Source organism: Protopterus annectens, chromosome 3.part0 (genome assembly GCF_019279795.1).
Source record: "Protopterus annectens isolate FY-2018-M chromosome 3.part0, PAN1.0, whole genome shotgun sequence".
NCBI classification, from domain to species: Eukaryota; Metazoa; Chordata; order Ceratodontiformes; family Protopteridae; genus Protopterus; species Protopterus annectens.
The window spans coordinates 1,652,843,521-1,652,860,126 of NC_056731.1; the positions used below are offsets into that span (position 1 = coordinate 1,652,843,521).

Below are 16,606 nucleotides of genomic sequence, written 5' to 3' on the forward strand. Positions count from 1 at the left end.
ACAGCCTCACCTCAGGCTTTGTCCCTACTGAATGGCGCACTGCTACAGTCATTCCTCTCCACAAAGGAGGAGAGCAGACCCTGGGAACTATCGCCCCATTAGCCTGATGAGTCTGATGTGTAAAGCTATGGAATGCATCATCATGGACCTAATAAACAAGGATACAGGGAATCTCCAAACTCTGGATCCCACACAGTTTGGTTTTGTGAAGGGTAGATCATGCCTGCTCAACATGGTTGACTTCTTTGAGTCAGTCACCAGAGCTGTGGATGAAGGCAAGGTGATTCATACAGCCTACCTTGATCTGGCCAAGGCCTTTGATGCCATTCTTCGCTCAGGAATCATAGAAAAATTCACTAAGCTAGGCATCGACACCCATATCACTAGGTGGGTTGCAAACTGGCTCAGATAGAAACCACAGTGTGAAAGTAGCTGACTCCAAGTCAGACCGCCAACCAGTCACGAGTGGAGTCCCACAGATTTCAGTCCTGGGCCCTCTCCTGCTTGGTATATACTTCTCTGAAGTCCAGGCCAACACAAAGGGACTCTGGCTGACAAAGTTTGCCGACGATTGCAAGTTGGGAGCCACAAAACTCCCCAAGTGATGTTGACATCCTACAGAAAGGCCTCACTGAGACCAACGACTGGTGTCAGAAGCATGACTTTAAGCTCAATGCCAAAAAATGTGTCATCATCCCCTTGGGAAAAACCCGGTTCCCATGAATTACCACATCGATGGTAGTCCACTGAACACAGGAGGCCTCATAAGAGATCTGGGAAAACAGCTTGACAGCAACCTGTCTTTTGACCACCACATTGCCACTGTGGTCAGAAAATCCTTCTGTGTGGCACATCTCATTACTAAGGGTATTGCATCCAGGAAGAAAGTGGTCATTGTCTCCCTCTACTCTTCCCTCATTAGGCCAATCATCGAGTACAAAGCCCAATTTGGCATGTACCGCACTAGAAACCTGCAACAACTGGAGAGACTACAAAAGTACCTCACAAAGTGGATCCTAGACCTTAAACACTTGTCCTATATGGACAGACTCAAAAAAACTCCAAATATTCTCTGTCTCATATCGCCTACTTAGAGGCGATCTCTGCTTGACTTATAAAGCCATGTCTGACTCAGCTCTGTTAGAAATGCTACATCTAAAGAAATCCCAATCCTTCTGCACTACACACTCCAGAGACCTCAACCTCATTACCACAATCAACAGAACAAGCTGGAGGGACAGGTTCATAACTGAGAGACTGCCCATGCTATGGAACAGACTTCCCATCAGGGGTGGCTCGTGCTATTGGACTGCAGCCCCACAGCTGTGCAGCCCCACAGCTGTAAAAAAGTAAAACAAAACAAAAAAGAAAATGAAATAAATAAAAATAAAAGAGAAAATAAACAACGCGAGTCCCGGAACATCACGCATTTGCAGTCCGGAGTATGAAAAAGTAAAACAAAACAAAAAAGAGAATGAAATGAATAAATATAAAAGAGAAAATAAAAAATGTGAGTCCTGGAATATTGTGCATGCACAGTCTGGAGTATGAAGACAACATTCAACTCCAAATTTTCCCAGCAGTCTATGCAGTTACAACTGCATAGATTGGAAGGGAATTGGACTTCAATATCCACAGGCAGGAAGGACTAGGTGCTGTTGTGGGAAGGAAGGATGGAAAGGACTTTACAGCAGTAGCTTTGGCTCATGTTTGTGTGTGTGTGTGTGTGTGTGTGTGTGTGTGTGTGTGTGTGTGTGTGTGTGTGTGTGTGTGTGTGTGTGTGTGTGTGTATAATGCCCCAGTTGCTACATGGTGGTGGGTAGAGAATAACACTTGAATCCTGTACTTTGGAACCAAGTGGCAAGAGCCTGAATTCCCTACCCACCACCATTTATAAAATTTTTTTGTCAATGCCACTGTCTCCAACCCATATAACATAGCTGGTCTCACTACCCTCTTGTAGACTTTCCCTTTCACTCTTACTGGTACTCGTCTGCCACAAATCACTCCTGACACTCCACCCATTCCATCCTGCCTGTACTCACTTCTTCACCTCTATTCCACACTCACCATTACTCTTAACTATTGATCCCAAGTAGTTAAACTCATCCACCTTCGCCACCTCTACTCCTTGCTTTCCTCACCATTATATTAGGATAATAATATTTTTAAACATGGTATATAAAAGCATTAAAATGTAATAAAAATGGCTTATCATCATATGATAAAAATTTTTTTAAGAAACATCATTCAATATTAATTTTAAAATGATTATACACATCAGAATGAGGGGCGTATTTTAAATGAATTATTCATGAACATTTAAATGAGGAAATGAAATTTAAAAGGAAATAAAACTGCATTTGTTGTTTTAAATTTAATGGAAGCATCCTGATAGGTTGCAATTAGTAAGGAATCAAATAAAAATGTGCTTTTGTATGGTTGTCAGCATCTGATGAAGTCGAATGGTTTTATGATGAAAACGCACTTGTATGTGATAAAGGCGTTTATGGCATGCTTTTTTCAGCATTGTGGCTCAATAAAGAACCTATTTTTTGGGACATCCTGCTTCGTTTATCCAGGCTTGTGTTTGGTGTTTATTAGTAACTTTTGGCTTGGATTCTGCTTCGCTTTTTGTTTTATCGTGAACTTTTGGCAGAACGAGGATGGAAACTACCTCGCTTCCTGATTCTAGGAGGCAGGACGATTTGGGCCTTTCTCGTAAGCTGATTGGTCAGCTTACAGAACTGATTGACCTACTGACTCCCCTAAGCCAATCCTTGGTACAGATGTATGGTGACATAAGCAAACGGAGGACTTGCAGAACCGAAAGGTTTAACAAACCTGCAGATGGTGTTATTCGTGAAAGAAGGGAGCTTATTGGCAGTTATGGAGATGCCGGCGACCTTGCTGATGTAAATGAAGGAACTTTCAACCCTTTACATACACCGAATGTTTTTGGATATAACGATGAGAGAACAGAGATCAACGACGGCTTGGGGTGTGCAGTAGGGAAGTCACCTATCCGTAACAGAAATATTTCAGGTACTGTGACAAATGTTACTCAAGAAGAAATTAATGTATGGTTAAAAACCAAATGTGTGTTTAAGTTAAACAACAACTGGAAAGGTTCCAACCTAAGCAACAACACCTATGCTATTATGTTGGACAATTTATCTAAGCTTATGTACAAATACAGGAATCTGAATATTGAAAATGAATACCTAAGAGAATGTTTAAACAGGTAAATTGTTCCTAAGGGGTTAAGGGTGTGGAAATTTCCCAACAATGTTGCGGCAGGATCCGTGTTTCATAAAGAACTGCTCACTGTATTTAATAATTGTGGTTTAGATGTTTTAAAACTCATGATTAAAGAAAATAACAGGGTTTTAGAAACTGTATATAAGGATATTGAAGAAATTGACCAGTGCATTAAAAATGATCTAATGTTCACTATTCAAGAAGAGAAAGATAAGTATTTTAAGTTAAGGAAAGATATTGATTTTAAGTGTAGTGAAGTAATTAATAGAAAGCTTAAAAAATTAGAAAGAGACATTACAGACTACAATAATGAGGTTAGTTACCCTAAACCACCATATAAAAACCATTATATGGGTGGGGACAGGTTGGATGGTCCCTTTGAACAAAATAAAAGGGGATTTGAGGGTCTATGTGTAGAGAATAAGTTTTTTGAAAACGAAAACTATGATGAAGAATTTCCACCATTAAGGAGATCTGAAAGGCTTATGAATAAAAAGAGATCTCCACAACCAAATTTTCAATGGAGGGGGGGGGGAGGGGAAGAGGAAGGTACTGAAGGAACTCCAAACCCCCACCATAAACAACTGTGAAATAGTGACCACAAATGGAATTAAAAATACATTTAATAACTTCTCTATATATAATTTTAGTGGCATTGATATAAAGAAGGGGCACTTTGAACTGCTTTCAAAAGGGTTAAAATTTATTCCCTACAAAAACGGAGACATTGCTAAAACCCTAATGGACATAAAGATGTTTCTAAGAAAGGTGAATTTAAATATTGTCCTACAAACACCTTTAAACAAGGACAAAAGGGAATTGAGATGGAAAGCCACCTATAACCCCCACTCCACCCTCAATTAAGAAACCTAGAAAAAATAGTAGAACAAGAAGTAAGGAAAGAACAACACAAACACACTAGATACAAGGACAATTTAAGTAAAGAAGAAAAGTATTGTTTGGATGAATTGAAAAACAATTCCAGTATTCAGGTAATGAAACCTGATAAAGGGGGAGGGGTGGTTATAATGGATAATATTCATTATGAAAGTAAAATGAATAGTATTTTATGGGAAGATGGAAAGTACTCTTGTGTTTCAAGAAATGAAGTTAATATTGCATATCACAAAATTGATTTAGGTTTATTAGATATGGTGCAAGATGAACTAATTGATTTCAGCACCTATAGGTATTTAAAGGTAGACAAACCTAGGATCCCTTCTCTTTTTGGGATCCCAAAAATTCATAAACATGATACTGATCCACCCTTCACACACATAGTTTCTGCCGAAGGGTCAAAAACACACCCTTTAGCCAAATATGTGGATACAAAATTAAAAAAAACTTGGGTAGGTAGAGAATTGATATCGAAAGACTCCTGGGATCTGTTGAAAGCTATTTCCCATGATTTATACGAGGAGAATTTGTTATTTGTAACCATTGACATAGTGGATTTGTTCTCATCCATTCCATGGAAGGAAGGTATGGAAATGTTTGAAGAAATAGTTTACCAAGATAGAGAATTAACTCAAAAAGAAAAACTGGTTAACACTTGGTTAATGGAGATGGTTTTGAGAAATAACTTCTTGTATTTCAAGGGTGAATGCTTTCAGCAAACACAAGGAGTAGCTAAGGGGGCAGCTTGCGCCCCAACTTTTGCAAACCTTGTTTTGGCTAAATGGGAAGAGAAATTTATTATTCCCACGGAATTCAGAAACTATTGGAATTTATATCGTAGATTTTTAGATGATATCATAATTTTTTGGAAAGGAGGAAGAGAAAAACTAGAAGAATTTCTGGATTACTTGAATAAATCAATCCAATTTTTAAGGTTTACACAAGATTTCGGAAGAAAATGTGCAATACTTGGACTTAGAAATTTATAAGGTGAACAATAAATTTGAAACAAGAGTATTTAGAAAGGAAACATACTGTAATTCCTTTTTGCATTTTGACAGTGCCCACCCCCTTCACTGCAAGAAAAATATTGTAAAGGGGCAGTTCATAAGGGGGAGTCGGATGACTAGTGCAGATGACGATTTTGAGGTAGAATGTGACTTTCTAGAATCTATGTTTCTCGAAAGAGGATACCCTTCCAAGTTTATTAGGGACATTAGGGAAGAAGTAGAAAAAGGTAGAATTAATAGGTTCCAACCAATTTTGAATAATGCTAGTTGGAAAGAAACAGAGGAGGTTAGTAAAGATAGTAATGGTTCTAACTACGAGCATGCATTCGTTTTGGAATACAATGCTACAAACAATATTGTCAAAAGGAAATTTTTGAGAGAATGGGAAAGGTTTGTGGCCATCACAGACATAGAAAAAATATCCAAAATGCCTCAAAAAATAATATATAAAAATTCCCAGAATATAAGGTTGATTCTAGAGAACAAACAAAGTAATAAAACAAAAAACAAAACAGGGACTTATAAATGTGGACACTGCAATCAGTGTCACTATATTATGAATGTAGATAGGTTCTATTTAGAAAGTAGAAATAAATGGTTGATCAGCAGGGGTTTATACAATTGTGAATCAAAAGGTTTAGTATACCTAGCTTCCTGCACAGTTTGTAAATCCTTCTATGTGGGAAAAACCGAAAGAAAGCTCAAAAGAAGGATATACAAACATCATTTTGAAGTGGCTACATGTAAGGATACCAATGCTTTATTTAAACATTTAAAAAAATGCCCTGAAGCAAAATACACTTTTGTAGTTCTGGAACAAGTTAAACTTGATGGTGGGGGGGGGGGCCCTGGGAAGAAAAAATTGAGGTCAGGGAATTGTGGTGGCAACTAACCCTGGACGCAGGGAACCCCCCCAGGACTGAATGAGTATATCTCAATTTTACCTATATTAAAACTAAGAACAGCTAAATTGTAATTAGTATTAATTTATATAGTTAGAACCTTTGGAAAGTGATAGTATGTGAAGAGAACTATAGAATTCAATGCACTGGTTTAACAAAGATAAATACATGATTCAAATACATGGGCATATGTACTTATTTATTTATGTAATTATTTATTTATTTATTTGTTTTTTATCTGGATAATACTATTTTTAAACATGGTATATAAAAGCATTAAAATGTAATAAAATGGCTTATCATCATATGATAAAATTTTTTTTAAGAAACATCATTCAATATTAATTTTAAAATGATTTTACACGTTAGAATGAGGGGCGTATTTTAAATGAATTATTCATGAACATTTAAATGAGGAAATGAAATTTAAAAGGAAATAAAACTGCATTTGTTGTTTTAAATTTAATGGAAGCATCCTGATAGGTTGCAATTAGTAAGGAATCAAATAAAAATGTGCTTTTGTATGGTTGTCAGCATCTGATGAAGTTGAATGGTTTTATGACGAAAACACACTTGTATGTGATAAAGGCGTTTATGGTGTGCTTTTTTCAGCGTTGTGGCTCAATAAAGAACCTATTTTTTGGGACATCCTGCTTCGTTTATCCAGGCTTGTGTTTGGTGTTTATTAGTAACTTTTGGCTTGGATTCTGCTTCGCTTTTTCTCTTATTTACTTGCTTACACAAAAAATGATTTGATTAAGAAATGGACCTTAAGACATTCACCTCTGCAAAAGTAAGAGGAAACTTGTTCAACTCAACATATATTATAATCTATGCACTTTTACATCCCACCCCCCACCTCAATAACCCAAGATTGCAGCATATTAACTTAAGCATGCTTTTGTTTGACCTTTCTTCACATTTTACAGTGTACTTTCTTAAAACTAAAAAAAAAAAGATACTTGTTTACTTAAGTATCTTTATCACATACGCAATAACTGAAAATGCTTTATTATATAACATGCAATTTATATAAAAAATGTATTATACAAATACTATTAAGAACAAAATTTATTTCCTTACTACTTTTTTTCCCATTTCCTGACATGAAATTGGATATATGCTTTTCTGTCCCCCCACAAGTTTAACAAAGTCAAAAAAAGTCCAGTCTTTCCACATTTTCTTGTAAAGCCAGCTTTCACAAATGTGATTGATGCTTTACAGTGTCACATTTATTCACTAATTTCAGTGTGTTTCTGATTTTCTTCCTGTTCCTCTCTATTGCCCAATGCCAGAATCTGGTTGAAGTCCCAGGTACTCCAGATTCTTCTAGTCAGCTCCTGTGCTTTTTTTTTTTCTCACTCTCAAGCATTTTCCTTTGGGATATTGAAAGAGTTTTCACTTACAAAGTCTATTAGCTTTATTATCAGAAGAATGAGAATCATAGTCCTCTTCTGTTTGATGGCTCACTTTTTCTTGGACAAACTGTTGTATTTCCTCCTTAGCCTGTTCAGCATAAAAATGTCTTTGATTCTTCAGAAAAAAAAGAAAAAAATATTCTGAAGAAAGATGGATGTAGCAGCTTGAAACTCTCACCCACCTCTCAACATCCCCTGATTGCTGGGATAAATTTGCTTTTCTGCCTTGTGCACAGTGAACAATCATTTTCCACAAATGCTCTAATTTCTCCAGTTTTTAACACCTTGTCCTTTCCACAGTTTTGTCAGATATGATTGCAACTTTACCAATACTGGGATTGTCTACTTTCTTGTAGCCAAGTTTGGAGCATACACATGATAAGCCTTTCAATTAACAAATCCTGCAAAGGCCAGTTGCTTACTTATGCTTTCACAAATGTAATACAATCTGTTCCTTCCAGTTTCTCTGGTACAGCAGAAAATTTCAGGTTTTCCCTGCATACTCTGTCCTCTAACTGTACCATTTTTTAAAGCAGTTCTTTTTGAGAAATCTCATACTCCTCAGCATTTTCCTCATTTTGACCTCTGATTTTTGCAGTTTTATCAATTCATCTGCATACCTGTTTAATGCTTCTTTCATTTTTTACAGCATTGTGTTGTTTGAGTTGATATATGCCTTCAATATTTCATTTTTTTAATCAGCTCTGAGCACATTTGATTTTTTTTCCTGTAGATTACAAGAAACCGTGTCTTGCATCAAAGCTGGAGCTTGAACTGCTTTTTGCATAACAGCTGCAGGATTCTTCCCAGTAATTGTTTTCTCTCTACCTTTTCTAGTTGATTTTCTATCAGGCTTTCTAAGTTTATTCTTTGCTGGTATCTAGGCAGTGTACTTACTAGCCAGTAACTGAATTTACTAAAACTGGCAGAGTTACTGACATTTATCTCTCTATATCTTTTTTTCACACTGGGAGAGCTAAAATTAAGCAGTTGAAGTGTGCAGCTATCCTGGAAGTCCTAAGGAGTTCCAGGCTGTTACCCAACATGTTTGTAGTGGATGGCCAAATCATCAAATCATCAGGATACAAACCTAGCATCTCCTGTACAAGTACTGCATAGTTTGAATGATGTTACCAGAGCATGATGACTTATTTTTGTATCAAGACAGAATCTTAGTACTCATAACACAATGAGCAGAAGTGTTTCATCAACTACACGTGAGTCATCATGCTCTCAACCATGCTGAGACAGAGCCAAAATGTTAGTGTGGTGGATAAACATCAACCAAGACACTATCAGCCTAGTATCAAAGTGTCAAGTTTGCATTGCGTGTAAACCATTGCAAAGATCAGAGCAACTAATTCCAAAACTATTAACACAAGGTCCTTGGCAAAAGATAGTTGCTGACTTATGTATGTTTGAAGGCAAAATATAACTTACTGGTGTTGACTGTTATTTTTTCATTGCATAAAATTAATGCATGTACCAACCACAACTAGCTATCAAATAAAAGTCAGATTTAAGACTATGTTCTCAAAGTATTGTTCCCCAGTAAAACTGGTTATAGACAATGGAACACAGTTTATGTTCAGTGAGTTTCAATAATTTGTTATTGACAAACTGTTTCTACCATACTACATCATGTCCTCGCTATCAGCAATGAAATGGTGAAGCTGAGAGAGAATTACAAACATCTAGGAATATATTAAAGCAGACTGATCCTCAAAAAAGCTCAGGTTATATTGAGCTACTCCACATAATGCCCCCAGAGTAAGCCTTTCAGAGATAATGCTTGGAAGACAAATATGAATTGAGATACCACTGATGGTCAAAACCTGAGCCAAGAGTTACTCTGTATAATACAGTCAAATGTAATGACCAAAGGGCTAAAGCTGTGCACAAACATTTTACAACTAATGTAATTTTGCTCACTACCTGTCATCCAACAAGTGTATAATGGATGGCCAGATTATCAAGGCAGCAACCAAGTCAAGATGTCCACTTATTGTTAGAAGGAGGGAAAAAGGTGGGATATAACAGATGTAATAGTACAGAAAACTGCAGGACCACATTCTTATATAGTGCAAACTAGGGATAGTAAAATAGTTCAGTGTAACAGATAACATATCCAATTATATTATAAAGCATGTCAATCTGAATGAAGTGTTCCAGAGAACCAGATGAACCATTTTCAGCCAAGAATAACCAGATCAATGGCTGGCAAACCCATTCCTGTACTGATAACAGGTCCATCTCAACTGAATATTCGACATAAGGGTGAATGTTCAATTTCGACTAATCATGGTGACAAACCATGTGCTGTTCAGTCACTGCAATCAATTGTTACTATTACTATTCTTAATCCAGTTGACCCTGTTTTGCCATGTGACTGTAAAAGCTCTAACACATATCATAGTATTATGTCACAAAGTTTTCCTGCCCATTTCTAGCTTTAGTTCAAATAATCCTCACATATTGAGAATCAGAAGAATCATTCTTACTCAGCAGACTCAGTCCAGTGTTAAATGTGCGATATATCAGTTCTACATCCTCATATATTGTAATTTTGAAAAATTAATTTTTTTCTCATAAAGGGGGAGATGTGATGATAAGTGGTGTGAAGTTGCTATAATGCTTGTTTGTATTTTGTACATATAAAATTATCATAGCTCCTATGTGCAGTGTAGCCCTTTTAAGAAGTGAGCTAGTCCATAATGCATTGAGATTTTTAACTGTCAGTTGGGTGTGAGACACTGAAGTGTTAGCATCAGTTAGGTTGAACTGCCATGTAGTTACTAATAAAAGTTATCTGTATGCTGAAAGCACTGGTGAATCCTGACATTTCTGAATTCATCAATACACAACAACCACCTGAAGCAACTATTGACACACTGAGTTTCTGGACAGGCCGTGTTCCTGGCATGGCATTCTGTTTTTAATCTTTATAATAAGCATTCACTTAAGTGTAGTCACTAAACAAGAAATACAAAAATGCATACCTCTACTATCAGATCGCCATTTTCTGCATGCACCTGTGCAACTGCCCCAAGATTCTTGCAGTGAGAAAATACTGCATACAGTTCTGCATCCTGCAGCATAAACACGTCTTTATAAGCCATGAACATCTTGAAGGAGTTGACACCTTTTTCTTCTACAAGGGTTTTCATTTCTTCTTTTACCTGTGAGAAATTAGATTTTATAGGCATCTAATATCTATTTTAAATGAATCCTCAAACAAAATGCACATTTAACAGTAATTAAATATTATACAATGTGTCTACCAAATCAGCCAATCAGATGACTAGAAATCAGATTTTTATGCTATTGTTAAATCTGCAGTTCTTCAATTTATAGAACTGCCAGCAAAGTCAGTGCAGGCACAGCAAAGTATGTTAAAAACTCATTAGTTTCCAGTGCATAACGGCAAACAGTGAGACATCCACAAAGTGTTATATGTCATGCACCTCTCTACAGTCCTCTAATGTTGACTAAAATTTCCTCGCTAAAATGTATGATTTTTTCTTTTGGGGGGGGGGGGGTAATGGCAGATTTCAGCCAACATTAACAGTGACAGACTTTTCTAATGTGCAAAAATGCATATTAATTAATCTTTACCTCAAGATTCAAGCAGAAGGCCTACAGCAGATTATGTCTGCTATGCAGTGTGTACATGAGGAGGAATCATGAAAAGAGTCCTGCTATAATGATATGCTGTGTAAATAGTAACCCATTTTTACATTTATGGAGGATGAAAGTGAAAAGAACAGACTTTGACCCACATATTGACAGGCTACCACAATATCAGGGTCCACTACTCAGGACACTGTTCTCTTTGCTAATCACAGGCATGAATATTCATGTAATGCTACTATATTGGCTAGAGTTGTGTGCAAATCCTATGGTGCATGGATATAGCTTACCTCATGAGATGTTTTAAAGAGGCTGTATCGGACAGAGGTGTTTTGTATGGATAGAAAGACAAGCCATAAGGCAGAATATGCTTCCCTGGACTGTCCGCTGTGTTAACGAGGTGCAAGTGCATACAGGCACTTATGAAGTGTGCCTTGTTATTTGCAACATTTGTTGTACAGTTCAGCTATGACTTAAGAGTTACAGACTAGAGTACAAAATGTAGACAGCCAGAGATATAGATGCTTCAGTGCCAGAAAAAAACATTCTGTAGGCTATGTATGCCTGAATAATCAAGGTGTCAGTGAGATGTGGATATATATATATATATATATATATATATATATATATATATATATATATATATACTTTCTGTAAGATTATGAAGGTGGCAACACTGACATTGAGGATGTTACCCTATACATCTGTTACAGTACATAAAGAAAACACATGTTATGATATATCTATGATGGACATTGTCTTCAGACAGAATGTAATTAGCAAAACCTAAAATGTAAACCTCCAGCTAATGAAACTCCTACATATTTCTCATGTCTCTTTGTGCCTTCCCTTTGTGTACTGTATAGGAGCCACTGCCCCTACACATTGTGTCCGTGGCTTTGTGGTCCTCCAGACTGCATACTGTGGTGTGTTGTGCTCTGCCTGTACTCCACAATACAGAGTCTTACTGTATATAATTATGTAATCCCTGAAAGCACAAACTGATGGTGTAGGCTCCAGCTCATGCTCTGGCCTACACTGGCTAGGGAGGTCACTTGGAATACGGAATAATGCATGCATCTATGCATCCTTTTGTAAATAATACTGTCTGGAATGGTATAAATACATAACTGTATACCAATATCTCCTTGACACATGCAGCCATAAGGAAATACACAGAAACAGACACACACACACAGAATCACACATTGACACAGACACACACACACACACACACACACACACACACACATGACATATGTATGTTTATGTATGCTATCTCATGTCATTGTGTTATGATGTGGATGTGCAGTTGGCAACTATCTGTTTATATGTACTGTACTGTTCATTGTTCAAGCAGAATGTATGGCATGACAGTGAAATGTCAGAGCACTCTCCCAGGCACTATAATGAACAAGGGTAACTCTATGTTGGGGACAGGGGAAAAAAGCACTTGGGAGGGACATGCAGGAATACCAGTGATCCACAATTTAGGATGCACATGTGAACAGCAGAACTGTATTTCCAGTGACACAGTGGTGCAGACACAGCACCCTGACCTATCTGCAAAGGCATATCTTTCTGCTGCAGGTGACACTCTATATGCTGCGTTTGATGGGGGGTGTAGAATGTTACCTATGGGATTTACAAGTCTATACACTGTGTTGGGCAGTGGTCACTGATATTGTGCTGTCCATGGTATTATACCAAATGCCCAATACATTTGTATTTGGTAGGCTTGCCTCCTTTTGAAATGCCCAAAGTGATGCATTTTTTGCAGAAACATATTAGATTTTGCAGGACAAAGCATACCAATGGCATGAGGGGGATATTAGAATGTTGTTGAATTCACTTTGAAATATTAAGTAGTTCAATATAAACAAATAGCAAAAAGATATTTTGTATCATTTTAGAACTGTCTCTAGTTTATTTTTTTACAACAGGCTAATAAAGAAAAATCCTTGGTGATAATGGATGCTAAACACTAAGATCCTTGGTGATAATGGGTGCTAAACACTACACTCAGGGTATGCTGAACCTGCTGGAGAATGTTCATGAGTATGAACTAGTATCACATAACAATCGAGCAAATGTTACAGGTTTATAGATTTATTCATTGATGAATGAAAATTAAATGGATTAACAGATGGGAATTTAGCTGAATATTTTAAAGTCAAGATTTCTAAATCAGGGTTTCAGTTTGGAATACTTAAGCTCTGCAGCTCTTTGGATAATGATCCGTTGAGACTTATTGTTAGCAGTAGGCGAGGAAAGACTGAACCATTAACACATTGTGTAAAAAATAGCATCAAGGCACTGGCGATAACATTTTCCTATATAAGGGATTGGTTTGAATTTATTGCACAATTAAGGAAGGTTGAGATGGAACCATTTGACATTTTGGTCACTATTAAGATTTGTTCTTTGTACATCAATATGCCTTCTGATGTGTGTTTGGAAGGATTTTCTTTTAATTTATTAAATGACTTAAATATAAACAGAAACTGCATCTTATTTCTGAGCTTTTGGACTTAGTTTTGTCCAATATTTTTTTAATCTACCAGGATAAGATATATAGGCAGAAGAGCGGGTAGCTATGGGTACTGTCATGGCTTCTTCCTTTGCCAATTTATTCATGTCCTATTGGGAAAAGAAGTATATAGCTGACTAAGAATTCTGGCATTGGATTAGATTTTACAAACATTTTCTTAATATTTGTTAATTGGGAACAGAAGTGAAAAATGAGTCAGTGTTGGTGTATATTTATAACTGCACAGATTATTTAACATTTGTGTCTTGATTTGATTATAATGTCATTTCCTTCCTAGATGTTAATGTTATTAAGGGAGGTATGGTTTTCTCTACTGAGATATATTAGAAGGAGGTTGCTAGCAATAGTTACTTATCTTTTATGAGCATGCACCTCAAATGGCTGAAGGAGAATATTGTAAATAAACAAACATTCAGGATAAGTAGACTTACTGTGGATGATAATAAATATATGATTGAGCCTGATTCATTAAGTAGATAAGTATATCCTGACCATCTTGTAAGGAGTGCTACAAAATCTGTTCTGTTAACTTTTTAACTGAATGAGACTAGTTTGCCTCTTATCTGTTTCCACTTGTGCTGAACATTGTTGATTTTGCCTCATATTTATGCCCTGGCCTTTATTAATGTAGTGTCACAGACACATGAATAGTACACTCGCCTTTGGTGCAGATGGCTGTGGGTTCTATTCCAACACCAGTTAGTAGTAGTTCAGATGAACACAAAAGATCCTATGGCCCCTACCAAAAAGAATGAGTCCTTTATTTAACACAACATAAAAAAGATATTATTTACATATTTACAGACACATATATATGTATTTCTATTTTTTGCTATTTATAATTTTTCTTATAACAGTCTCATTGTTATTCTTCCATAATTGATCCCCACTACATCTTCCACAACCATAATCTAATTTTTCACAATATATCTGCCAAAATCCATTTACCATTAATACAATTTATTTCAGTCTTTCATTTCAAATAACCTATATTACATAAAATAAATTCTTATCTACTGTTCTCAGATATTATTTTTTTATTATATCAATACATAGTCATATTCATAAATATATATTGTTTATGTCATTAATATTCACAAAAAAAAATTTCACTCAACTTTTTCCGGAGTTCACTACTCTTTCACATTTCAGAAAACATACTCTGTTGTCTCTTCATCCACTCAAAATAAACACACTCTTTCAACTTTCTTTTTATATGGCATATTCCCCTTTATGGGTGACTTATTACCAGTCTCTATAGGAAATCCTGGCAATCTACTATCCTTACTTTAATGGCTTTAATCACTTCTGGTAAATGCTCCCATGGGTTTACATAATTATATTGTTTCATCACATTATTATACTGAGTCCGTCTTTCTTTCTATGTATCATCAATTTGTATTTTCCATGTTAGTTATTTTTTCTTGATAATTTTTAATTTTTTCATTTACATATGCTTTTCCTCTTTTTGTTGTTCTCATAATCTCACAGATTCTGTGTACTTACACTTAAACATTCTCACTATTAAATTCTCACTCTCTTCCTCTACCCTCTTTAATTCTCTATAAAGTTTAAAGAAGTAGAATATGCAACTGGATTTAGTAACCTTAATACCCCACTAATCTTCACTCATATACAATACAAGTCTTTTGACCGGTTTTAATCTTGAACCCCATATAAAAAAAACACCAAGTGTGCAATTTATTTTTCATATTTTACTGGGATCATATAAACATTTGACACATGCTGATTTTCCCATTAATAATGAATTCATCAGATAAACTTTTTTCCTGAATGCTTATATATATGTCCTCCACAGAAGACATATTTCTTACATTTCTTTTATCAGCCCCCCACCCCTTGTATCCTAACTACATTATTTCTCCTAAATTTTATTCTTAGCAAAGCCACTTCGTTCATTGAGAAATACAAACCCCCAATGTTCACCACATCACTCAGACCTTTACTTTTACCTTTATTCAGGGTCATTCCCATCTTCTTTTAATATCCATTTAGACAAACCAGCACTTCCCTCATCCATATTTGTTCCTAGCAACTACAGCTGTGTCATCTACATAAGTAAAAATAATGGTAGCACCACCTCCTTTTGGATCATATATCTATCATCTTTCATTTTATAAGCTAGTTTAATCACTATTACATTCATCACCAATACTAACGATATTCCAGTCACAGGACATCCTTTCTTACACCACACTTCATACATATTTCTGTATTCGGCCACACATTCATTAACACTCTCAGTCTAGTATTCTAGTGTATAAATCCAAAACAAAAAGAGCAACCAGCAAAAGACCAAAAGCCAAAAGTAAAATAAAAAAAATAGCTGGTCAGGCAGAAGTGTAGAACAACCAAGAACTTTAATGAACCTTTACACACTGAATAATATCATCTGAATTGTCAATCTCCTCTCCAGTCCAGCTGGTGAATCTGGGAATCTTGAGGGAATGTTACAACTGCCTCATGTACACAGACAACCCTCTCCTCCTCCCAACAAATTCCAACACATGTGAGAGATGCAACCATATAGCCAAACTGGAGGCTAAGCTCTCTCAACTCAGTACTGGTGTAACCAGTCAGGAGGAGAAGGAAACCACACTCACTACAATTCCAGTCTCACATAGACCTACCATGACAGCAAACCAAACACATAAACACACAAAAACATACTCGGAGGCTCTAAATAAAAATCTGCCTAAGCAGCAGAGACCTCCAAAGCAGACACCCAAGCAACCACTACCCCAAAACAAAACACGTGCAACACATAGCTCACAAAGCCAGTGTGCCGAACAGTCACAGCTCTTAAGGCTAAACAACACACCTGATACACTTGTAATAGGTGACTCTATCGTCAGGCACACTGACGTCCTGCTCACCAGGCTGAACAAGGAGAAGGTAAAGGTGAGCTGCCTGTTG

The 16,606-nt window shown here is 36.4% G+C and overlaps 1 protein-coding gene across 3 annotated transcripts in view; it reads right to left on the reverse strand.

Moving 5' to 3' along the window:
- Positions 1–16,606, reverse strand: part of DPYS (dihydropyrimidinase) — a 779,854-nt gene that overhangs the window by 396,978 nt on the left and 366,270 nt on the right. For all 3 annotated transcript variants that reach the window (XM_044065690.1, XR_006364014.1, XR_006364013.1), the window contains exon 3: positions 10,488–10,667. In XM_044065690.1, the coding sequence (XP_043921625.1) occupies positions 10,488–10,667 (180 nt within the window). The remainder of the gene's footprint in view (positions 1–10,487; positions 10,668–16,606) is intronic.